General features: G+C 45.5%; 1 protein-coding gene across 4 annotated transcripts in view; it reads right to left on the bottom strand.

Annotated features, from left to right (window-relative positions):
• Nucleotides 1-24,730, bottom strand: part of EFCAB6 (EF-hand calcium binding domain 6) — a 328,394-nt gene that overhangs the window by 93,219 nt on the left and 210,445 nt on the right. For all 4 annotated transcript variants that reach the window (XM_011934784.1, XM_011934785.1, XM_011934783.1 and 1 more), the window contains 4 exons: nt 24,269-24,383; nt 21,276-21,409; nt 15,309-15,541; nt 5,058-5,154 (listed from right to left, as the gene is read on the bottom strand). In XM_011934784.1, coding sequence (XP_011790174.1) covers nt 5,058-5,154; nt 15,309-15,541; nt 21,276-21,409; nt 24,269-24,383 — 579 coding nt within the window. The remainder of the gene's footprint in view (nt 1-5,057; nt 5,155-15,308; nt 15,542-21,275; nt 21,410-24,268; nt 24,384-24,730) is intronic.

The following is a 24,730-nucleotide window of genomic DNA, read 5'->3' as shown; positions in this document are numbered from 1 at the left end:
AGATCACACCACTGCACTGCAGCCTGGGTGACAGAGTGAGACTCTGTCTCAAAATAAAATAAAATAAAATAAAATTCATATGGAACCAAAAAAGAGTCTAAATAGCCAAGACAATCCTAAACAAAATGAATAACGCTGGAGGCATCAAGTTACCCAATTAAACTATATTACAGGACTACAGTAACCAAACAGTATGGTACTGGTACAAAAACAGACACATAGAACAGTGGAACAGAATAGAGAGCCCAGAAATAAGACTGCACACCTACAACCATCTGATCTTCAACAAAGCTGATAAAAACTAGTAATGGAGAAAGGACTCCCTATTCAATAAATGGTGCTGGGATAACTGGTTAGCCAAATGCAGAAGATTGAAACTGGGCCCCTTCCTTATAACAAATACCCCTTCCTTATAACAGAAAATAAACTCAAGATGGATAAAAGACTTAAATGTCAAACTCAAAACTATGAAAACCCTGAAAGACAACCTAAGCAATACCATTCTGGACATAGGAACTGACAAAGATTTCATGACGAAAACAAAATTGACAAATGGGATCTAATTAGATTTGACAGCTTCTGCACAGCAAAACTATCAGTAAAGAGACAACCTACAGAATGTGAGGAAAATTTGCAAACTATGCATCTAACAAAGGTCTAACATCCAGCATCTATAAAGAACTTAACCCCATTGAAAAGTGGGCAAAGGACATGCCAGATACTTTTCAAAAGAAGAAATATATGTGGCCAACAGGCACATGAAAAAAAGCTCATCAGTGGTCACTACAGAAATGCAAATCAAAAGCACAATGAGATACCATCTCATACCAGTCAGAATGGCTACTACTAAAAAGTCAGTGGGGCATGGTGGCTCACACCTGTAATCCTAGCACTTTGGGAGGCAGAGGCAGGTGGATCACCTGAGGTCAAGAGTTTGAGACCAGCCTGGCCAACATGGTGAAACCCTGTCTCTACTAGAAACACAAAAAAATTACCCGGGTGTGGTGGCATGCACCTGTAATCCCAGCTACTCGGGAGGCTGAGGCATGAGGATCACTTGAACCCGGGCGGCGGAGGTTGCACTGAGCCTAGATCATACCACTGCACTCCAGCCTGGGTGACACAGCGAGACTCAATCTCAATTTTTTTAAAAACGTAAAAGAATAACAGATGCTGGCAAAGTCGCAGAGAAAAGGGAATGCTTACACACTGTTGGTGGCAGTGTAAATTAGTCCAACCATTGTGGAAAACAGTGTGGTGATTCCTCAAAGAGCTACCATTCAACCCTGTGATCCCATTACTGGGTATATATCCAAAGAAATATAAATCATTCTAAATATGTAAATATAAATATATTTATATAATATAAATATGTTACTATCACATATATTTTATATCATATATTAATATAACAAATATTTTGTCATTATATATTTATGTAACTTAAATATATGATATTAATATATATTTATATAACAAATATATGATATATTTATTAGATTGATTAGATAACAAATATATGATATTAATATCATATATTTATATAAGACAAATTTAAAGATACATGCATAGGTATGTTCACTGCAGTACTATTCATGATAGCAAAGACATGGAATCAACCTAAATGCCCATGAACAGTAGACTGGAAAAAGAAACTGTGGAATATATACATCATGGAATACTACAAAATCATACAAAAGAATGAGATCATGTCCTTTGTAGGAACATGAATGGAGCTGGAGGCTAACATTCTTTGAAAACTAATGCAGGAACAGAAAACCAAATACCGCATGTTCTCACTTACAAGTGGGAGCTAAATGGTGAGAACACATTGACACAAAGAAGGGAACAACAGGCACTGAGACCTACTTGACGGTGGAGGGGGAGAAGAGAGGGAAGATTTTTAAAGATAACTATTGGGTATTAAGTTTAGTACCTGGGTGACGAAATAATCTGTATGACAAACCCCCATGGCATGAATTTACTTATATAACAAACCTGCACACGTATCCCTGAACCTAAAATAAAAGTTAAAGAAAACCTCAATACCATTTACATTAGCACCCCCCAAAATGAAATACTTAGGTATAAATCTAATAAAACATTAGCCAAGAACGGTGGTGTGCACCTGTTATCCCAGCTACTTGGGAGGCTGAGGTAGGAGGACTGCTTGAGGCCAGGAATTCCAAACCAGCCTGGTCTTATTTATAAGAGCTCTTATTTGCAAGAGCTATATAATGAAAACTACAAAACTCTGATGAGAAATGTTTTATGTTTGTAAAACCTAAATAGAGACATTCCATGTTTATGGATAGGAAGGCTCAATAGCATCAAATATAGGTTCAATTCAATCCCAATCAAAATCCCAGCAAATTGTTTTGTAGAGATCCATAAACTTACTCTAGTTTATAGGGAGATGCAAAAACTTAGAATAGCCAACACAATACTGCAAAAAAACAAAAAAACAAAAAACAACAACAACAAAAAAACCAAACTTGGAGAACTGACACTACCTGATGTCAAGATTTACTATAAAGCTACAGTAATCACGACAGTGATATTGGTTAAAGAAAAGACAAGTAGAGCAGGGGAACACAACAGAGAGTCCAGAAACAGACCCACATAATCAACATTTCCTTGACAAAGGGGCAAAAGCAATTGAACAGAGCGAAGACAGTCTTTTCAACAAATGGTGCAGGAACAATTGGACATCCATCTTCAAATAAATGAATCTAGACACAGACCTTATACCTTTCACAAAAATTAACTCAAATGGATTACAAACCTAATTGTAAGATACAAAACTATAAAACTCTTGTAAGACAACATAGGAGAAAATTGAGAAGACCTTGAGTTTGGCAGTGACTTGTTAGATATAATCTATGAAAGAAAGAATTCATGAGCTGGGCTTCATTAAAATTAAAAATATCTGCTCTGCAAAAGACACTGTCATGAAAATGAAAGACAAGCCACAGACTGGGAGAAAATATGCACAAAAGCTATATCTGATAAAGGACTCTTAAAATCCAACAACAAGAAGAAAAGAAACAGTCCAATTAAAAAATGGGCCCAAAACTTAACAGATACATCACTAAAGTACATACGGAAAGATGGCAAATAAGCATATGAAAAGATGCTCCATATCATATATCATCAGAAACATGCAAATTAAACAGCAATGAGATACCACTACACCCCTATTAGAATGGCCAAAATCTAGAACACTGACAACACTAAATGCTAGTGAGGATGTGGAGCAACAGGAACTCTCATTCCACAGCTTGACTGCAGAAACCAAGGCCTTGCCAACCCACCTGTCACTCACTCTCCAACAGTGTTTATCATTATTTTTTTCACAGCACGGATCTGCTTTGTTGCTCATTGACTGTCACCTCCACTGATGTGTGATCTCCATGAGATGGGATCAGACTGACCGTGGTTACCACTACATCCCAGTGCATTACTGGTGCACAATATGTGCTGAATAAATCCAAGCAGGGAAGGATGAAGATGGAAAGGGCCCTGGAATTGGCCCTCAGGAGTCCCTGGGGTCCACAGGGAGCAGCAGCAGCAGATGAGGGCCAGGAGGCTGGTCTGACCGTCCTGAGAGGGCAGACTGCAGGAGGGGAGGAGAAAGAGACCAGGAGAAGATTGGCAACTGGGAGTGTGGAGGAGGGAAGATAGAGTCTAGGGTCAGCTGAGAGACGAGGCTGGCTGGAGAGCAAAGGGTCTCATCTCTTTTTAAGTCAGACCCAAGTGAGAGGAAGGTTAAAGAGAAGTTGGTAGAGAAGGTGTGGAGGATGATGCCAAATAGTGCACCCTGCTTTCTTCTCAGCTGGTGTTCACTGGGTCAGGTGCAGTTTCTAGTGCAGACCCTGCCCTGAACCCCTGAACTTGGAGGGCCGCTCTGAAAGTGGGCCATACAGAGCTCCAGTCTGTGTGATTGGTTGGCGTGGGCCAGCGCAGACAGTTCACTCCATAGAGGGCACAATATAGACAGTCGACTCTGTGGAGCCCACGGCACAGACAGTCCACTCTGTGGAGCCCACGGCACAGACAGTCCACTCTGTGGAGCCCACGGCACAGACAGTCCACTCTATAGAGCCACGGCACAGACAGTCCACTCTGTGGAGCCCACGGCACAGACAGTCCACTCTGTGGAGCCCACGGCACAGACAGTCCACTCTGTGGAGTCTATGGCACTGACAGTCCACTCTGAGCAGGACAGGAGGCTGGGTAGAGACAGTCCCAAGAGGTCAGCAGCACTTCAAAGACAAACCTTCATTTTGGGCACAGGCCAAGAAAGAGCAAACACAGAAAGAAAATGACCAAATGAAACGAAGTGGAGATATTTTTCAAAATAATGTGAAAATATTTCCATAATGCAGTTTAAAAAATACTTATTAGAGGGAAGCTATTGCCTTCTTGTTGCATTATAAAGTGGTGATCTCACAGCCTAGATTTCAGGACAAACTCGGTTTTGCACGTGCAGTTCTATTATCCTGTAGGTCTGGCTGTCATTGGCCCTATTGGATTAGACAGTCAGTCCCATCTCAATACCGTAATCACAGTTTATATGATTACACATGGAGGGTATCTGCCTTATACACATGCTTCTATAATTTTGGCAAGACAGGAAGAAACAGCTCTTTAAAATTTATGTTTATATTGTATAAAATTAAGTACAACAGCATCTTATATTTTTCATGTATTAGTTTGGTAAAAGAAATTGTGGTTTTTCCGTTAAAGTAATGGCCAAAACCGTGATGACTTTTGCACCAACCGAATACGTTTTTAACTCATATCAAGCCTGAAGTAATGCCAGGAATTTCTGTTCATGTAACTCCAACAATTCCTTATCTTTCTAAACCTCACTTGACCTTGAATGTGAGAATTTAGTTTGAAAAAATCTTTTAAGAATAGCAGGAGTCCTCACACTGGGTATACAGAGTTGTTTCCCATCTTAGCAGCTGGAGCTGAACAGCTTCATCATCCCAGTGATCTTGAAACATTGAAATAGATTTTCTTTCCTTTTAAGGAAATAATCATTTTCTTACCTTAGACAAGTCTGACCATCTGTTTTTTGCTTTGGTAACAAGATACTGGTGAGCCTGTTCACAAGCTAGTTCTGAATCCGCGACCTTCTGTTTTGGTCTTAAAAGAAAAAAATAATAATAAATAACTGTGTTTAAATGTAATGGGTTCATTAATCTCCCAAGGGGTTTCCCTATCTCCCCCCCCCCCCGTTTGTTTCAAGGATACCATTAAAGTCTGTTATTTCACATCTGGTTTAACTTAATTCTTAAAATACAGTCTTATTTCTCCAGCTGCATGTCAGGAAAGTCTTCTTAAATTGTGTAAGTCCTTGTTTATTTTCAGATAAATGCTATTCAACTTTTTTTTTTCAGCACACAAAACAAAAAGGGCTCATTTATTCTCAGAAGGGGGAAAACACAATATAACATTAAGTGTCTTGGGAGGAAAACAGCTAAAAACTTTTATTTCTGAATTTGCAAGTTGGAGAGATAATGGAGACTACAGGAAATGGTTGCGAAACACTGAGGGAACTTCTCAGCTCATTTTCCAAGGTGAGGCTTGTAGGATTTAAAGATAGGGCTGGGCGTGTTGGCTCACGCCTGTAATCCCAGCACTTTGGGAGGTCAAAGCGGGTAGATGACTTGAGGTTAGGAGTTCGAGATCAGCCTGGCCAACACGGTGAAACCCCGCCTCTACTAAAAATACAAAAATGAGCTGGACATGGTAGAAACATGCCTGCAATCCCAGCTACTCGGGAGGCTGAGGCAGGAGCATTGCTTGAACCTGGGAGCTGGAGTTGGCAGTGAGCTGAGATCGTGCCATTGCACTGCAGTCTGGGGGAAAGTGCGAGACTCCATCTCAAAAATAAAAATAAATAAAAAGGATCAAAATTCTGTCATATTTACTCACAAGATGGACACTTAAAAAAAGACCCTGTGCTCACAGGTCCCTGCTAGGCCACAGTAAAGCACAATAAAGGCTGAGGCTGGAGGGGCTGGGATGCCCTGGATCTTTCCACGCACTAGAACAAATTAGGAATGGAGGAAGATGTGTAAAGCCCGTGTGCACACCCACCCTGGCGCCCGGCTAGTGTAAACTGCAGTCACTGTGATTTTCCTTCTCTATCTGACTCCCCCTGCCCTTGACAGTGCTGTCTCTCCCCACTCTCTTCTGAGAGGTCATCTCTTCCAATGTCCCCAACTACAGCCTTGATGCTGCTTGCCTATGAGTCTGCACCACCGGTACCACACCCTCACCTGCTTTTCTGTGCCATCTTTCTCCAACTGCCTACTGGACTCTGCAGAATCATGGAATTTCGAGGGTGGAAAGGGATCCAAACTCAACCAGCCAATCCCCTCTCACTACGTGACCACGTAAGGCTTTGGAAGATTGATGGAATTATGTTGCAGTTTTACAATTTTTGCTTAAAAGGACTGTAAGTCCTAATGATGTCTATTGCCCTGCCTTCACGTTTAGACTCCTCCTAAATCCCACCTGCACCAGAGGACTCACCTGAACCTCCCCAAAGTGCTGTCAGAGAGCCCGTGAGGGGCATGTGCTATCTCAGCAAAGTCAGTGGATCCCAGTTGATTTCACTGTCGAAACGCATATCCAAACAGTCCTAGGCCCCCTGCTTTCCACACCCTGATTTCTTTTCCAGGTTATAAGGCTTGATTATTTCCTTAATTATCCATGAGCAAACCAATGAATCCTACTGCTTTTCCATCCATTTTCCCCTTTCTCATTTTACATACTTGTCCCTCTCAAGAGATCAGGAGGTTTTCCGGTGGTTACTTAATTCCTCTTCTATTGCCCAGCTTGTTAAATCTTGACAATCAGTCAGATCTAGCCTTCCTCCCTATCAGCCAGCTCCTCAGTCACAGATTCATAGGAACAGTCGCTATGTGCTGCTCTAGGCCCTGCAGACACAATGACTAGCAATGCGGACAGAGTCCACATTCCCAAGGAGCTTACACTGTGATGCAGAAACTTACAACAAACACACAAGAAAAATAAGTGACTCGGCTGGGCGCGGTGGCTCATGCCCGTAATCCCAGCACTTTGAGAGGCCGAGGTGGGCAGATCACGAGGTCAGGAGTTTGAGACCAGACTGGCCAACATGGTGAAACCCCGTCTCTACTAAAAATACAAAAATTAGCCGGGCGTGGTAGTGCACGCCTATAATCCCAGACAGAAGAATCACTGGAATCTGGGAGGCAAAGTTTGCAGTGAGCTGAGATCATGCCACTGCACTCCAGTCTGCGTGACAGAGTGAGACTCCATCTCAAAAAAAAGAAAGAAAAGAAAGAAAGAGAGAGAGAGAAAAGAGAAGAGAAAAGAAAAGAAAAGAAAAAAAAAAAAAAAAGAAAGAGACTCAGATAACTTCAGATACTGCATGGGACCCAGAATGATGGGGCGGGGGCGACTTTGTCAGGAAGACTAGGGAGCAGCTCTTTGACAGCTGCGTGAAGACCTCAGGGAACACACTCCAGACAGTACCAGGGTCTTGGGAGGTACTTCCGGTCCCAGTTAGGATGGAGTAGGCACACTTCACCCTTTCTCTCCTTCTTACGACAACCCAACATCCTACACAGAATACAAAACACAACTATCTGAGGACACTAAAAGGTAAATAATAGGAGGCTGATGGAAAGAGAAATAAAAACTTGAAGAATGACAAAGTTATGAGTTTCCTGGGGCTTTCCTCCCATGTTCCCAGCTTAAGAGTCAAGAGCAGTCCTAATTCTGGAACTGTGCAGCAGATGTGAACAGAAAAAGGTCCAAAAGAAAGGCTGACTTTCTGACCAAAGAGCTAGGACAGGATGGAGGGCCTCTTCAGGAGACAGTGGCAGGAATTCCCATTTTTGTCTCTGTTTACTCTCCCAGCCCAGTTCTGAGACTGCACTTTTGTAGCGGTGCCCATGATAGCAGTGGCCCCCATGATAGCAGTGGCCAAAACGTTAACATTTTCTCTAACTAGAAAAAATGAGAAAAAGGGTCCCTGTGATTCAAGGAATGTTGGGAAATCCATGTTAATTTTTTTTTCTCTCTCTCTCTCTTTTTTTTTTTTCTCTCACTAGGGCCCTGAAGGTGACCCTCATTATGAGACATGCATAGCAATACAGATAGGCTAAAACCTAAGATTTTGTAGCCAGAAGACGCAGAAAAGTAGCCCTTGGAGGCTACAGAGTGTGGTGGAGATCATAGAGAAGAGAGAGCTAGAGGAAGGGACATCTGTGCAGGAAGTTCCAGGTTCACCTCTGATGTGTGCAGGTGTGGAACTGACCACAAGCAGCATAGCAACAGGCTTTGAGAACATGATTACTGTGTAGTTAAGACTGACTTCTGGGTGGTGCACACGTGGGTTTCCCTGAAGAGTGCTGCGATGACTTTAAAACAAAATTGACATTAAAACCACAGAAAGCATGTTAGGACTTGCAGTCTAAAACTAACTAGGCTGATTGCCTGCTAAAATAATGACAAAAAAAAAAAAAAAAAAAAAATCAACACACTACAGAGGATTTTAACAGAACCAGAGTGTCATAACAAAACAGTTAAAATATCTAGGATACAGTCCAAAGTGATCTAAAAAACCAGAAAAATCTCAATAATGCTCAAGGTAAAGACAACAGACACCAACCCCAAGATGAACTAGACGTTGAAATTATCAGATTGTAAAGCAGCTATTATATTCATGGAGTAAGAGCAAACATACTTGAAAGAAAGAAGAAGGAAAAAGGAAATAACCAAAATACAGTAACTGAAATGACATTCACTGGATTGGCTCAGCGGCAGAATGGAATGACAGAGGAGTCAGCAAACTTGAAAACTGATGAATCTCTCAAACTGAACAAAAGAGAAAATAAAAATAACATAGTCTTAGAGATACAAAACCTGTGATACAAAACCAAAAGGTCTAAGCTTCATGTCACTGAGGTACCAAAAGGAGAAGAAAAAGATGGGTACAGAAAAAGTATTTTTAAAAATAATAGCTGAAAACACCACAAATTTGGCATAAAACATAAATTTACAGATTTAAGAAGCTCAGTAAATCCAAAAAGAGATAAAACAAAACAAAACAAAAAAACGAACAAACAAAAACCACCAAAAAACCCACGGTCAAACAAATCAAATCATAAATTATACTCAATTGTCTCAAAAACTAAAGATAAAAAAAAAATATCTAAAGTAGCGTGAATGGCCTGGTACGGTGGCTCATGCCTGTGATGCAAGCACTTTGGGAGCCTGAGATGGGAGGATTGCTTGAACTCAGGAGTTCGAGACCAGCATGGGCAACATGGCAAGACCCTGTCTCTAGAAAAAATACAAAATGTAGGCATGATGGTGCTCACCTGTGATTGCAGCTACTTGGGAGGCTGAGGTGGATCACTTCAACCTGGGAGGTCAAGGTTGCAGTGAGTGAGCTGTGATCACACCGCTGCACTCCAGTCTGGGTGACAGAGTGAGAGACCTAGTTAAAAAAAGAGGAGAAAAGAAAAGAAAAGAAAAGAAGCCTGGGAAAAATGGCATATTAAATATGAGAAAATGGAATATTTGCATACTTCTTGCCACAGATTATGGAGGCCATAAGACCATGGAACAACGTTTTTAAAGTGCTGGAACAAAAGAATTGTCAACCCCAAACTCTATATCCAGCAAAAATATCTTCCAAGAATAAAGAGTAAATAAAGATATTATAAATTGAACAAAACTAAGACAATTTGTCTCCAACAGACCTGCTCTACAAGATGTCATATAGGAAGTTTTTCAGGGGAAGAAGAATGATAGCTGAGAGAAACTTAGAACTTCAGAAAGAGAAGAATAGCAATAGAAGTGGTAAATACCTAGGAGATTATAATACACATTCTTTTCTCAGAGTTTAAAATACATGAAGCATAAATTAATAGTACTAGAAAAAGAAATAGACAAACTCAAAAGTATTGCTGGAGGCTTCAACACTCCTCTCTTAGTAATTGATAGAATAAGGAGACAGAAAATAATCAAGAATATAGAAGACCTGAACAACACTAATAACCAACTTGATCTGACATTTACAGAACACTCCACCCAATAGCACCAGAATACACATTATTTTCAAGTACACACAGAATATTTACCAAGACAGACCATATCCAGGGTCATAAAACAAACCTTAACTAATTAAAAAGAATTAATATCACACAAGATATGTTCTCTGACCACAACAGAATTAAATTATAATCAATAACAGAACAATATTTAAACACTATGCAATTTTTTTTTTTTTTTTTTTTTTTGAGACAGAGTCTCACTCTGTCACCCAGGCTGGAGTGCAGTGGTGCAACCTCAGCTCACTGCAACCTCCACCTCCCAGGTTCAAGCAATTCTTCTGTCTCAGCCACCCGAGTAGCTGAAATTATAGGCACCCACCACCACGCCTGGCTGGCTTATTTATTTATTTATTGTCTCTTTAGTAGAGACGGGGTTTTGTCATGCTGACTAGACTGGTCTTGATCTCCTGATCATTAGGGATCTGCCCACCTCAGCCTCCCAAAGTGCTAGGATTACAGGCGTGAGCCACCACACCTGGCCTGAACACTATGCAAATATCTTGAAATTAAACAACACACTTCTAAACAATCCATGGATCTAAGAGGAAGTCTTAAGGGAAATTAGAAAATAATTTGAAATGAATAGAAATAAAAACTACAACATATCCAAATTTGTGAAATGCAGCTACATCAGTGCCTACAGGGAAATACATTACATTAATGGCTTATATGAGAGAAAAAAGGACTCAGATAAAAACTATGGGTTTCCAATTTAAGAAATATAAAAGAGAAACTGAATCCAAAACAAGCAGAAAGAAGGAAATAATAAAGACCAAAAATCAATAAAATTGAAATCAGAAAAATAGAGAAAAATCAATAAAACAAAAGCTAGTTCTTTTAAAAGATCTATGAAAGTGAGAAGACTTAGCTGAGCTGAAGAAGAAAGGAGAAAAGAGATCAACTATGAAAGTCATAAATGAAATAAGGAATCTCACTAAATACTTCACAGATACTTAAAAAACAATAAAAGAACATTATGAACCATATTAATTCCATGAATTTGACAACTCTGATGACCAACATCTTGAAAGATGCAAATTAGCAAAACTCACTTGAGACGAAATAGAAACTCTGAATAATCCAATAACTATTAAATTAACTGGATTTATAGTTACAAACCTTCCAACAAAGGACATTCCAGGACTTGATGACTTCACTGGTTAATTCAATCAAATATCTAAGAAAGAATGACAATTCTACACAATACAGAAAATGGAAGAGAAAGGAATATTCCCAAGTCATTTTATGAGGTTAACAGTGCCATGTTACCAAAATCAGGATTGGTATTCATGACTTTTATTATTCTTAGATGTCTTCCAAAATAAATCACTTATTTAATTTATTATTATTATTATTTTTAATAAAATAAAGCTCATTTTGGCCAGGTGCAGTCACTCATGCCTGTAATTCCAGCACTCTGGGAGGCCAAGGTAGGTAGACCACCTGAGGTCAGGAGTTTGAGACCAGCCTGGCCAACATGGTGAAACCCCATCTCTACTAAAAATACAAAAAATTAGCCGAGCGTGGTGCTGTGCACCTGCAGTTCCAGCTACTCGGGAGGCTGAGGCAGGAGAATCGCTTGAACCTAGGAGGTGGAGGTTGCAGTGAGCCGAGATGGCGCCATTGCACTCCAGCCTGGGTGACAAGAGCAAAACTCTGTCTCAAAACAAACAAACAATTCATTCTATTTTGCAATTATCATCTGAATCCATTAAACCCTCTTACATATCTATGACAAGTTATGTGGTCTTAGTGATGCTGCTTTTAATCTTACTATATCTAACCTAAATAATATACTATATTATCCTAAATATTTCATTATTACTCTTCAACTGTTCCCAGCTTTGCTAAAAAGAGAGAGAGAGAGAGAGAGAGAGAGAGAACAACAAAGCCAAAATGATAGAATCACCTGTTGAAATGAACCACCACTAGGACATCACCCTTCAGTGTTCTTGCTGCAGTGCCCAAAGTTCTACAGTATTTCTCAAGAGTGTATAAAAGAAGACAATGACACCATGCTTGGGGTGTTGTATTAGATTTCACTGAATGCAGCTGGAAATTCAGAATTCCTTCCTTATGCCCAAATGGCTAAGGGAAGAAAATCTGAGATAGGAAGAGATTTCACAATTATGAGATGATTCAGAAGAGAAAGGCATATAGAGACAGAACAGCACTCTAGATTCCAAAGATGATGGTGACATTGATCACATCAGCCAAAGCGCTTGATGACTGAATGATATATTTCTAAGGATAAAAAAGGAAATTTGGTATTTTCATTCAGTTAGTCATCCAACACGAAGGAGCTGATCATGCGGTATTTGGCGATGGACTATCTAATTTTGCTAAAAGGACACATGAGAATTTTCTTTCATCTTTTAGGATGTTTGTGCATCAAAATGTACTCCATGCAGGCTGTAAGTGGATAAATGGTCAAGGCAAGTGTGTTTTAAATAAGGACTGGAAGGGAATCGAAGAAGTAGGAAAAAAAGGAATGTCATTGGACCAATCATTCTACTTGGTATTTATATATCTTAAAATGAAAATGTTTTGCAGTTATGAAGCTAACAAGATAGTGTCCTCTTTTCAGCAAGGTTATGAACTCTCAACGTTTTCCAAAGTATTGTGTTTTTATGATGTGGGTGGAAAGTGAAGACCCAGAGAGCAGAGGGGCCCAACCAAGAGGGCAGGAAGGCTCCTAGAAAGGGATGGTATCCAGGTCTGCATGGTGGTGGAGGTGGAATAGGGCAGCTTTCCAGGCAGAGGAGGTAGCCCCTCCCAACTAGCTACTGGGCTCAAATCCCTGCCCCACTGCTCATTATCTGTGTCCTTGTGGGCACGTCTTCAACTGTTCTCTGAGCCCCCACTCCTTCATCTGTGAAGCCAGCTGGGAATGCCTTCTTTCAGGGCTGCTGGGGTATTAAAGGACCTGTGTTCAGGAAACATGGCACAGGGCCTGGCCAGGGTGGGCTTAGCTTTCTGAAGCAGTGCCTTGGTTTGGGTCCACCAGATCCCGGGGACCAAGCCAGGTCTCACTGGGCTGCAGCCTCTCCTCCTTTGTGTCCACACTCCACTCTGGGGCACAGAAGGATCTTTCTAAAGCAGAGTGTGACTCCCTCACTACATAGCATACGGCCTTCCCTGCCTACTGATAGAAGGTGATGTCCTTCACAGCCCACCCTCCTGCCCTCCTGGCCTCCTCTCCAACCAGGCCCACCATGCAGGTGGATCCCACACATGCATCCTCTCCCCATTTCCCGAATGTGCTCAACACCCCCGCCTGCCTCTGTGATCTTGCAAATGTTCTTCCCTGGCCTGGAATGACCCTTCCTCTAGCCTGCACCTGGCAAACTCTTACTTAAACTTCAAGATCCAGCTCAAATGTCCCTCCTTTTCCTGAGCAACTCGCAGGTGCCTCCCGCTCCTGTGGCACTTAGTCATCCTCTATTTTGTACCTGTCTTATATTTGACCCTGAGCCCCTCCAAAGGAGCATCTGAGTCTTATTCATTATTGTACTATCTAGTTCTGTGACAATGTCTAGCATATACTAGGCCCTTAATAAATATTTGATGAATGAGTGTATACATACAAATAATAAGGTTGGGTCATCTGAATGGGAAAACTGCACTTTGTGGTTGAAATTTTCCACGTTCGTTCTGCAGGGAATGGAAAATGAACTTTCTCCAGAGAATTTTTTCGGGAAGAATTGTGTTTGTTTGTTTAAATGTGAGGCAATGAAGTCTCATATTAAAGCTCCTGAGAATCTGAGCCATTGGAAGCAGGTGTCCAAGTTACGTGTTAGATTATCTTTTTGCTATCATCATTTTCTTTCTTGCTTTTTTATTTATTTATTTTAGCGTAGACAAAATAAAACCTATGAATTCAGGGGGAAGAATTGGCGTGCAAGATCAGAGGGCCTTCTGCAGCCTAGCCAAGTGTCACAACAGTGTGGCACGGTGGCTGTGGCTTCCAGGGGCTCCAGTCTCAGGGAGCTGCCCTTGCCTAGGTAGAAGCAATACCTGTCTAGAACCCCTGGGGACTGTGAGTGCCTCAAGGGCAAAACAGCATAGTGAGTGTCACTATGATGCTGTATCATCATATCAGAAGACACACCTCAGTACTAGCATAGCACACAGCATTTCACAATTACTTGTGTAATAATAATTGGTCGAGGAGGAGCTGACTAGCTACTTCATTCATGCATGTCGGCTCTCAGCAGATCTCAGCAGGGAGCCAATGGGGACAGGCGATCCCCTGCTGCCACTGTTGGATGGGGTTGGATGGTAGCCCCATTGTGCCTTCAAGGAGTGTACGTGCTCCCTGGGAGACAACACTGAGTTGGAGTTCAGCTGGACATTGAGATTCTCCTGGCTGGGAGTGAGGCCATATAGGCTGGGCAGGGGCCTAGGGGGTAGCACTGCCCGGGGAGGGTCTGGAGGAGGTTCTTGCATCCCCTGAGGCAGTTGGCACAGATAGATAGCTTCTCAGCGCCCGTCAATTATTACAAGACGGTCTGTGTTCCCCAAATTCACACACATCACCTAGATTAACATCTGGAGGTGAAGAGGAGGTAGGAGGCATCAGTTCCCGAACAAGGTTACTGTGTTCATTTGACAAAGATTTATCTGCGTGGAATTTGTGCACAGCCCTCTGCCTGGCCCTGCAGAGGACGGGCCCAGCCTTGGACAGAGGACAGGCTGTGCTCACAGGTCTCCCAAGTGTCAATTTTAAAGGACTGAGCAAAAAGCATATATTTTTGAACCCAGATTAATACATAGAAAAATAAGTATATGTATGTATGTGTGTATATATATGTGTGTATATATATTTTTCATATACATATGAATATAAGTATATGCATATGAAAAAAGACACACATATATATGTATATATTTATATAAGTATGTCACACACACATATGTAAATATATGCATATGAAAAAAGACTGAAATGATACCCAGCAAAATATAAAATGATGCCCACAGGTGGTAAGACCCGGGCTGTATTTTCTGGTTGTTCTACACTGAATGCATATTCCTAGTATGACTTTTTCTGAACCAAGAAAAAGAAAAAAATAACCACTCCATTCTTGGCATCCCTTTGCGGACACCATGGACATACCGGACATCACAGCAGCGCGGGCCGGCGTATATCACAGACACGGAACCGTGCTGCCTTCTTACCTGACGAGTCTTTGAGGTGCTTCATCTGTTTTCAGTGATCTCTTCTCACACAAATTTCGAAATTCCCGAAAATTTAAAGTGACACTAAGTCTCAAGCCAAGAAGGCCAAGGAAGCGCTCAAATTCGTCATCTTTGAGATTAAACAGTAGGTGCAGGAGCAATCTGTGAAGGTCATGCATGTTGATGATGCCATCCCTGTCAGTGTCTATTTTAAAGAAGGCAGAGTAGGGGTCCTAAAAACAAAACACACAAGTCAGAGCCCTTTTCCGTGAGCCCCGGACAGCAACACATGCACACCTCCACGTGTACAGCCTCATCTCCACACAGGGAGGGGCAGCTTGGCTGGGCCCTGACTATTGCTTTTAGAGACTCGGCTGTTCCAGGAATATCCTCGCCATGCTTTGCTTTTCCCAAGAAATTATAAAGCTCTCCAGTTACCCAGGGGATATAAACGATCCTCTTTGAATGCTAAGAGTTCAGGGAAAGGAACAGACTGCTTTTCTTTTCCTTCCACACTCTTGGTTTGTGGAGCTTATACTTCTAGTCCAGGAAGGAAGGGAAGAAGAAAGTGCTGGAGGTTTCTGATGTGTATGAACATCCTGCTCGCAATGTTTTATATCACTTTCATCATGTTTGGCCGCTTCTGTCTACAGGCAAACAAATACCGCACTGAATCTCAGGCAAGGAGCCACCTGAAGGCCAGGCCTCTGTTTCGATGGCCGTGACAGAGATCAGCCACGTCTGGGATCCACAAGCCTGCCACATCCAAAGGACTTCTGCTCAGCCCATCGCGCTGGTGGGAGGGTACAGGAATTCCTGTTTCGCCGATGAGGAAACAGAGGCTCAGGGTTCCCAGGGAACCCGTGACTAGAGACCCTGCTGCATGATAGAGCATGCACTCTGCAGGCAGGTGGCTCAGTCGCAAACCCCAGCTCTGCCACTTACTAGCAACGCGACCGTGGGTGAGATAGTTAACCTTGCGGTGCTTCTGTTTTCTCATCTGTAAAATGGGGACTATGATAGTCCCTGCTTCCTTGGGATGTTTGTGAGGAGTGCATTTGCTAATGACGCAAAGCGCTTAGAATGAGACTGGCTTTCTTGGCACTCTAAAATGCTGTTCATTGCGTTTGCCATTTGCCTAAGATCATAGAGCAAGTGCAAGGCTCTGCCCGGGGCCGATGCCTGTTTCCTGCATGCACCTGCTTCCCAGGTGTCAGGCCTGAAAAGTTGCTGATGTGGCCCCAACCCACCTCGTTCCATCGGCACCTGACGCAGCCCCTCACCTGGGAGTTACCTGGCTGTTCTGGCGGCACTGCTCTTGTCCCCTCTTATTACAGCCTTCTCCCAAAGAGGTTACTTAGGATATCAGGCAAGACCTGCTGTGACCCCAAGTGTCTCACGCAAATGTGTAGGGATTTTGTGGAAAGCTCTCTCTGTATTCACTCATGTATTCATTCACCAAAAATTATTCAGCACCTAGGATGTGCAATTGCCATGCTGAATACTGTGGAAATCAATTTAAAAGATGCCGCCCCTGCCTCTGGGAGACAATACAGTGTGGCAGGGAGGCTGATGTCTAACTCTGCCCAAGGGGGCCTCCCGGGGTGCAGGCCCATCTGTTTCTTGATGATTCCCTCTATACTGCCAGCCCCAAGACCCCCCACCCACAGCCTCACATCTCCAGTGTTTTGGGGGCATTTTCTCTGGGATGTCAAACTGAACATGGCCCAAATCAAATGCCTGACATCCACCCCCTGTGCCCACCCTGCTTCTCCCAAATCTTCCCATCCCATTAAGTGGAGCTCTTTCTTCCCAGTTGCTCAGACACAAACCTGGGAGCCCTTCTGAGCCCTGGCTTCCTCTCACCCCCACATCCAGTCTGCCCACACATCCCGCTGGCTCTCCCTTCAGAGTGCATTAGCACTGGACCCTTTCTCCCAGGTCCACCGCCTCGGCCCCCACCCAAGGCTGCTGGACTCCTGCAGGAACCTTGCAATGGCTCCCAGCTGCCATCATCGGCTCCGTGGCCTCTGCTCTGTGCAATCCTCCCCAAGCAATCCCTTACAGCCGACATCACGCATGAGGCACCTCTGCTCGACCCCCTTGACTCTCCATCTCACTCAGAGTCTAAGGCCAAGGCCTGGCTGTGGTCCACAAACCCGTCTACACCCCCATCCCACCCATCCCCTTGCTGTTCTTTGAACAGGCCAAGCCTGCTTCAGGGTGTTTCAGGGAGCCCTCTCCAGCATCCGCAGGGCTCTGGCTCCTTCATGACTCTGTCCGAGTGTCCCCTCTTCAGAGAGGCACTTCCTGACTCTTCTGTACAGTGGCACCAGCCCTGACAGGCTTGTGGCCTCCCACGATCCTCTACTTTTCTCTTTGGCACATGTCACCACCTGACCTAGTAGAGGTTTCTTTTTTCTTTTTTTTTGAGACAGAGTCTCACTCTGTCGCCCAGGCTGGAGTGCAGTGGCTGGATCTCGGCTCACTGCAAGCTCCGCCTCCCAGGTTCATGCCATTCTCCTGCCTCAGCCTCCCAAGTAGCTGGGACTACAGGCGTCCGCCACCTTGCCCGGCTAGTTTTTTGTATTTTTTAGTAGAGACGGGGTTTCACCGTGTTAGCCAGGATGGTCTCGGCCTCCCAAAGTGCTGGGATTCCAGGCTTGAGCCACCGCGCCCGGCCCTAGTAGAGGTTTCTGTGTCCACTGCACTTCCCTCTAGAACATTAAGCGCGAGGCTGGGCTCTGATCTGTTCCCTGTTGCAGCCCCAGCTCCCCGAGCCATGCTCACCACAACGTCTGTGAGAGGGGGTTTCTGGACATGAAGGAGCAGCATTTCCTAGGCACTGAGCACTCTGCTGGGTACAGAGACACCATAACTGTAACATGGCCCCTGATACCCAGGTCCTCACCGTCTGCTAGGGAAGCAAGACAGGAAGCAAATCATGGCAATCCAGTGTGATTACTGCAGGGACACAGGTGTAAAGGCTGTGTGGGGCCAGCCTGGATTCTGGACTCGAGGGACAATCTAGATGCTATGAGATCATACATGGCTAATCTTCACAAGTTTATAAACTAATCATTCCTCAAATCTGTCTTCAGCTTCCCCAATGTTAGTGGGTAGTACAGAGGCTTTGGAATTGAGCTGGTGTTATTTCAGCTCCTGACGGCACCATGTACTAGAGAGGTGGCTTTGGGTCACTTTCTCCCCGTCTCTGACCCTCAGTGTCTCCAGCTGTAACACGGGAACACTAACCCTATTTGACAGGGTGGTTGTGGGTGGCAGAATGCATGAGGCCCTGTGTGTGGCCCTCCAGTTCGCTGCCTGGCTATCAGGTGTGGTGTGCTCAGTCAGCAAATACAAATTGGTCATGTGCAGTGCGGCAGGCACTGTGGCAGCCCCTTGGGTTACTGTGGTGGATGATGTAGAGATGGCTCAGGGCTCACTGTTGAATCTAGCTGCAGCAGCCTGTGGGCTGCATGCTGGGAGGTACGTGAGGAGAGAGGGGAATGTGCAGTGGCCGACCTCTCAGCTGATGTGAAGAGCTCGAGAAGGACCAGAAGCTTGGGGAGGAGTTCGCTGATCAAAGGGGAGGTGCCATCCAAGCAAAGGAACAGAATATGCGAAGGCTGAGAGGCAGGAAAGGGTGGGGAGGCGGGAGATCCTGTGGGCAGGCCAGGCAGGAGCAGGGCATATCCTGATAGCACAGTGGGTGCTCTGGTCAGAGATGCACATGGATGAGACCGCCCTGCGAGGACCAGGGGTCCAAGGCGAATTGTGAAGTGGAAAGTGAAGTTGCAGAGAACTGAGTGTACTGTGACCCTATTTGTGGATTGATAGGTTTATCCTTTTTGTTTCTAAAAGATATATGAAGCCAGGGACCGTGGCTCACACCTGTAATCCCAGCACTTTGGGAGGCTGAAGTGGGAGGATCACTGGAGCCCAGGAGTTTGAGACCAGCCTGGGCAACATGGCAAGACTTCATCTCTACCAAAAAAATTCAAAATCAGTGACTGTACTGTCCCATTTAAAAACTGAGACCCGTGTTTTGTTTACTTTGCATATACCTGCAAGGACACAAGCCAAGTCCTCATGAGCCCCAGACATAACCCACATCCAGCCTGTCTCGCATAAAAACTGGCCATTAGGGGTTCACTCCTCTATTTCACCCACTAGCTTACAAATTCTCTAGTGGGATAGAGTGGGTGTCGGTGATGGTCTGTTGAATGAATTCATTATTTAATTAGCTAAAATAAAGATCATTTTGGAAAATACAGGATATACGTTCGCTGTAGCCAAGCTTCACTGCTCATAAAGATAGGAAAGCAACGGTGCGGCGTGGAGCTGGGCTTCCCATGGCCCCCACTGGGAGACACGAGGAGTGTGCGAGGGAGAGAGGAGAGAGCCTGAGAGAGGGGACAGCATGGGGGCCTGCAATGCAACGGGCGAAGTGCAGTGAGGCAGTTGCCAGACCTCTGCAGTTAGGGTACCCATGGGGGCCCTGCCAGCCAGCACAGAGGGCTGTCTGCTCCTGGAGCCTTTGCCTACCCTCTGCCCTCTCTCCCTGCAGTGGCCGCTGCCTCCCACCCAGCCTGGCTTTCCTTTGGAGGACCAGGCACTCCCCACCTAAATGACCCCTTCCTCTTCCACGCTGGAGCCCACAGGCCAGTGGTTCCCAGAGTACTTCTCTTGGCCAGCCATTAGCCTGGATGAGATCATAAGGACCAATCCTTCTCCATGTATGCATATGGAGATCATATTTGCTCAAACCAAAAATCAGAATGCACGCTCCGAAAACTGGATAGAATGTTCAAAGTCTGAGCTGGGTTGCCATCATAAATGCATGCATGCTGAAATGGGAGCCTGGTAACCAAAATGAATCTCCAGGAGTGATCAGTCTGGGGAGGATGCCTCAGAGCACAGGAAATGGGGTGCTGCCCTCCCCACAGCCCCTGAAGCTGCTCTGATACCCAGTGTCTCGCCCGCCCCTTCCCTTCTGGATTTCACCCATCTCCATTCCGCCTCCAGATGTGCTCCCTCCGGATGGGCTCCCTCCACCCACGGGGCAAGGACGCAGTCTAACTCCCCGGTACCCTTGGCCCTGTCTCGAGGTTTGGCTTATTGAATTGATCTCCCTAACTTTATTCACCCTCTTTTACTTCTCATCACAAAAAGAGCTCAGATCATCCTGTACTGGCCTCTATGTTTGAACGGCTGCTGTCTACTTCTGTTTTGTCTGTTACAACTTGCATGCACCATGCACACCTCCACCACGACAAGCTGTGTGCTTTTCCCTAGAGCCCATGCCTTGTCTGTCCTGGCCCGGCTCAGGCTGCCTCATCTAAGGCTTGCTCCCTCCTTTCCTAGCCAGCCCATGCTTAGGTCTTACGATTCAGTGTAGGGGCCACCTCCTCCAGGGAATCTTCCTTAAAGGGCTCTTTTCCCTGTGTCCCCAGAGGATGCTCCAGTTCCTTCGACAACAGCCAGTTACTATGAATATGACTTGTCTGTTTACCATCTGTGTCTGGGATTAGACGGAGCTCCCTGGGGTGGGGCTGGTAGCTTTCATCCACAGCATTTAGCACAGATTCTAGCACATAGTAAATGTATAACACTTGTTTGGTGGGTGAATGGATGAGGGAATCAATGAGGGAATGGATGAACGGGTTTCAAAGTCACTGTACCATGGGTTGTCATGCTTCTTCCCCACCAACACCCGCCTCTTGTGAAAAGGGTCTCCTTACCCTTCTGCTAGCAAAGCGTCCCTAGGGGTCCCTCAGGGAGGGAAGAAGCCCCTTCCTCCCCACACACCTCTCTCTGACCAATGCTGGGTCTGCAGAGGGAAATGCTCTGTGTCCCTCGGGCTGACCGGGACATGACCTGCACCAGGACTCACACCCACTTGGGCTGCATGGTTGGGAGCAGGGGAAGCCTAGAGAAGCCCAGTGCCAGACAGTCACAGTTTACCCGGAATGACTCCTTCAACCTCCTGGGGAAAAGCTTCAGGCATTCTTCTGCGGTGATGAAGTGGCTGTTCACGTAACTTTTTGAAGGAGTTGGAGGCTGCGGTGGAGTGGTTTCCGGCCCTCTCATTGGAGGATCTGGAACAGTGACAAAGATCAGGGTTTCCACTAGGGCCCATCAGCTTCATTCTTTTTTTTTTTTTTTTTTTTTTTGAGACAGTCTTGTTCTTGTTGCCCAGGCTGGAGCACAGTGGTGCAATCTCAGCTCACTGCAACCTCTGCTTACTGGGTTCAAGAGATTCTCCTGCCTCAGCCTCCTGAGTCGCTGGGATTACAGGCGTCTGCCATCGTGCCTGGCTAATTTTTGTACTTTCAGTTCAGACAGGGTTTCACCATGTTGGCCAGGCTGGTCTCAAACTCCTGACTTCAGGTGACCCGCCTGCCTCAGCCTCCCAAAGTGCTGGGATTACAGGTGTGAGTCACCATGCCCAGCCCACCAGCTTCATTTCTACATCAACATTTTATCTCTGCCTGTCCCAAATCCTGTTAAAGCCCCATACAGTATCCTCCTGTGAGTTGAACACAGCACTGACCTTCTTACTATCTAGTTTCTTTTCCTTCAATTCTCAGACACTTTCCTCCTCTTCCAGGAGGAACCGTACTCCAGACTGTGAGGCCTCCTTTCACCCTCACAGACCACACTTGGCACCCTGGCATGTTTACTTGTCCTGTGTCTCTTGTTCATCTCCCAATTCCCAGAGGAGGAAAATGAGAATTCCTGCCTCTTTTTTGTTTCCTGGAATCATGTCCTAAAGACAAGAATATAGAATTCATTCAACATTCATCAGTTCAGCGGCTATTTCCTGACCATGTATCTGTTAAGTAACATGCTGAGGCCTTCATCTGTTTCTTGGTCCTTCCAGCAGTGCTCAGGAGAAGGTCCTCATGTTTGTTTACACATAAGAAAACCTACCATCCCATGCACTTTCCCTACAGGGCGGTAAGGCTTGGGGGTCCCCAGCTCGCCTGGGAGGTGGAGCTCGTGGACAGCACAGCTGAATTCAGGTCCTCTGATACTAAGACCCAGTTGGTTCCCTACTACCTATGCCCTCTCTCTCCCCTAAAATTAAGGAAGGAAGTGTAACCTCTCCTTAAAAACTCCATGTCGGCCAGGCGCGGTGCCTCACGCTTATAATCCCAACACTTTGGAAGGCCAAGGCGGGCAGATCATGAGGTCAAGAGATCGAGACCATCCTGGCCAACATGGTGAAACCCCGTCTCTACTAAAGATACAAAAATTAGCTGGGCATGATGCACGCCTGTAGCCCCAGCTACTCAGGAGGCTGAGGCAGGAGAATCGCTTGAACCCAGGAGGCCGAGGTTGCAGTGAGCTGAGATCATGCCACTGCACTCCAACCTGGTGACAGAGTGAGACTCTGTAGCCTGGTGACAGAGTGAGACTCTGTCTCAAAAAAACAAAAACAGAAACAAAAACAAACAAACAAACAACCTTCCATGTCTACCCTGTTTCCATTTGGCTGGGGTCATCTGAGTGTGACCTTGTGTCAAAGCCAGGCGACTTACCAGGGACTTGGTTCCAGACGTGGTTCTCTGCACCTGTTGCTCCTGCGCCCTCCCCCTGGTATGGTGGGCAGATGGATGGGGGAGACGGTACCCCAAGCTCATGGGCATCCTCTGCCCCTCTTGAGCCTGGCTTCTGCCTCATCTGCCTCACTGCAGAGGCTGCAAGTGGCCTCCCTTCGGTTCCTTACTGCCTGGCAGATAACACCCCCACCCCACCGCCTGACCCCTCTGCCACATCCCCCGACCCCTAGCAGGGGCCACACAGGGCCTCACTCCCCACCATGCTAGAATTCTTCACGTGTGAGAAAGCAGCTTAGAGGGGCAGGGAGGAGACAGGCAGGGAGAGGAGGAGTAGGAAGTAAGAGGAGGAGAACACGGGCAGCCAGGAAGCCGGGAGCAGGTGATGGAGACACAGTCCAGCTACAGCTGTGACAGCTTTGCCAGCACTACGTGCCCTGGGCCCCAATTTCTTCACCTGAAAAATGAATGCACCTGGCAGGTGGGATGCAGTCACTTAAATACAGGTGAGTTCCTTCTCCTTCTTATTTTCCTTAAAAAATATCAAAACACCTACCCAGGAACAGTGCTGAAATTCTAAAATGCTGTGGCTTCTCATGATGCCATTTTTCAGGGGTGTGAGACTTCTCTGTTTAAGGGTGGCAAACGACAGTCTGGCAAGGCTGGGGGACCTTGGTGAGGATCCAGCCTGAGTCTCTGGGAAACTCACCACCTTACACAGTCACCTGCAGACCCAAGGCCGGGAAAACGGAAAATGCGCAGGGCTCCTGCATTCTGCCTGGCCAGCCTGCAGGGTATTTGCAGCAAAAGAGAAGAGTATTCCACTGAGATATCTGTGTGATTTCTGCAGCTTCTCTAGAGGGCTTGTCTGTCTACCAAAATATCTTTGGTGTGTGAGAAAGCAGCATCAGTGAGTGGAGAGGCGGCTCCAGCATACAGCACAAAGATGGGTTCCTAACAAATGGTGGAGGGTGAGGCTGGCGGCGTGGCTGGGTGGCCTTTTAGAGCCTCTGCATCATTCTCTGTTCACAGGGAGGAGTAATATTTGTCTTGCCTGTATGTGGTATTGTTAATTACAGATAACCAGCAACTACATTAGGGGAAAATCTTAAAGGCCGTGAGGTATGATTCAAGTAACAGGCTTTGGGGCACAAACTTTCTGAACCATTCGTGCTCTGAGTTTGTAGAAGACTCAGGCACAGTTCTGCACTCACAGTTCTGAACATGGTCAGATAAAATTGAACAAAAACGGTTGTTTGCAGCCCCGGAAGACACCTCGTTTCAACATCACAGCTTACACTACTTCAACCCAAGGGACCTGGTGGCACTGCTACCAAAGACGTGCGGTATCACCCAGGACGCATCCCACAGGGTATGGACCTGGCCGTTAGCTACCTTCAAATCCTGCCGCAAAATCAAGATAGCTCATCCCTTCCTTCTCAAAGCCTATTTTAGTGGTCAGCAGGGCATACTGCTCATCGTCCATGGGCATTCCAGTGTCTTCCAGTACCTGACGAGGGAGAGAGGGGAGGGTGGAGAGGTGTTAGGTGGTTCTGCGGGTCACTACTCCCCGAGCACCTCCTGCCGCTGTGCCGGCTCACAGCAGGGCCCATGATGGTTACTTACCTGACCCCACCCACAGGCTGCCAGAGGGTAGGACTGAGTCTGCTGTATCCCTGGGCCTTGCACGAGGCTTGTGTTTGTTGGGTGAGTAAGTGAACAAAGGGACAAGTGGCGCAGTCGGCGTGGTGCTCGGGCCCACAGGCGCCACTGCAGACTTTTCCAAGCTGTGCCGTCCAAGATACCCAAAGCCACACTTGTTACTGCCGTGGCTTTAGAGTCTCATACATCAGGTTT

The sequence above is a fragment of the Colobus angolensis genome, unplaced genomic scaffold (assembly GCF_000951035.1).
Source record: "Colobus angolensis palliatus isolate OR3802 unplaced genomic scaffold, Cang.pa_1.0 Scaffold138, whole genome shotgun sequence".
Taxonomy (NCBI): domain Eukaryota; kingdom Metazoa; phylum Chordata; class Mammalia; order Primates; family Cercopithecidae; genus Colobus; species Colobus angolensis.
The sequence above is the reverse complement of the archived record's forward strand: the minus strand, read 5'-3'. Positions and strand labels throughout refer to the sequence as shown.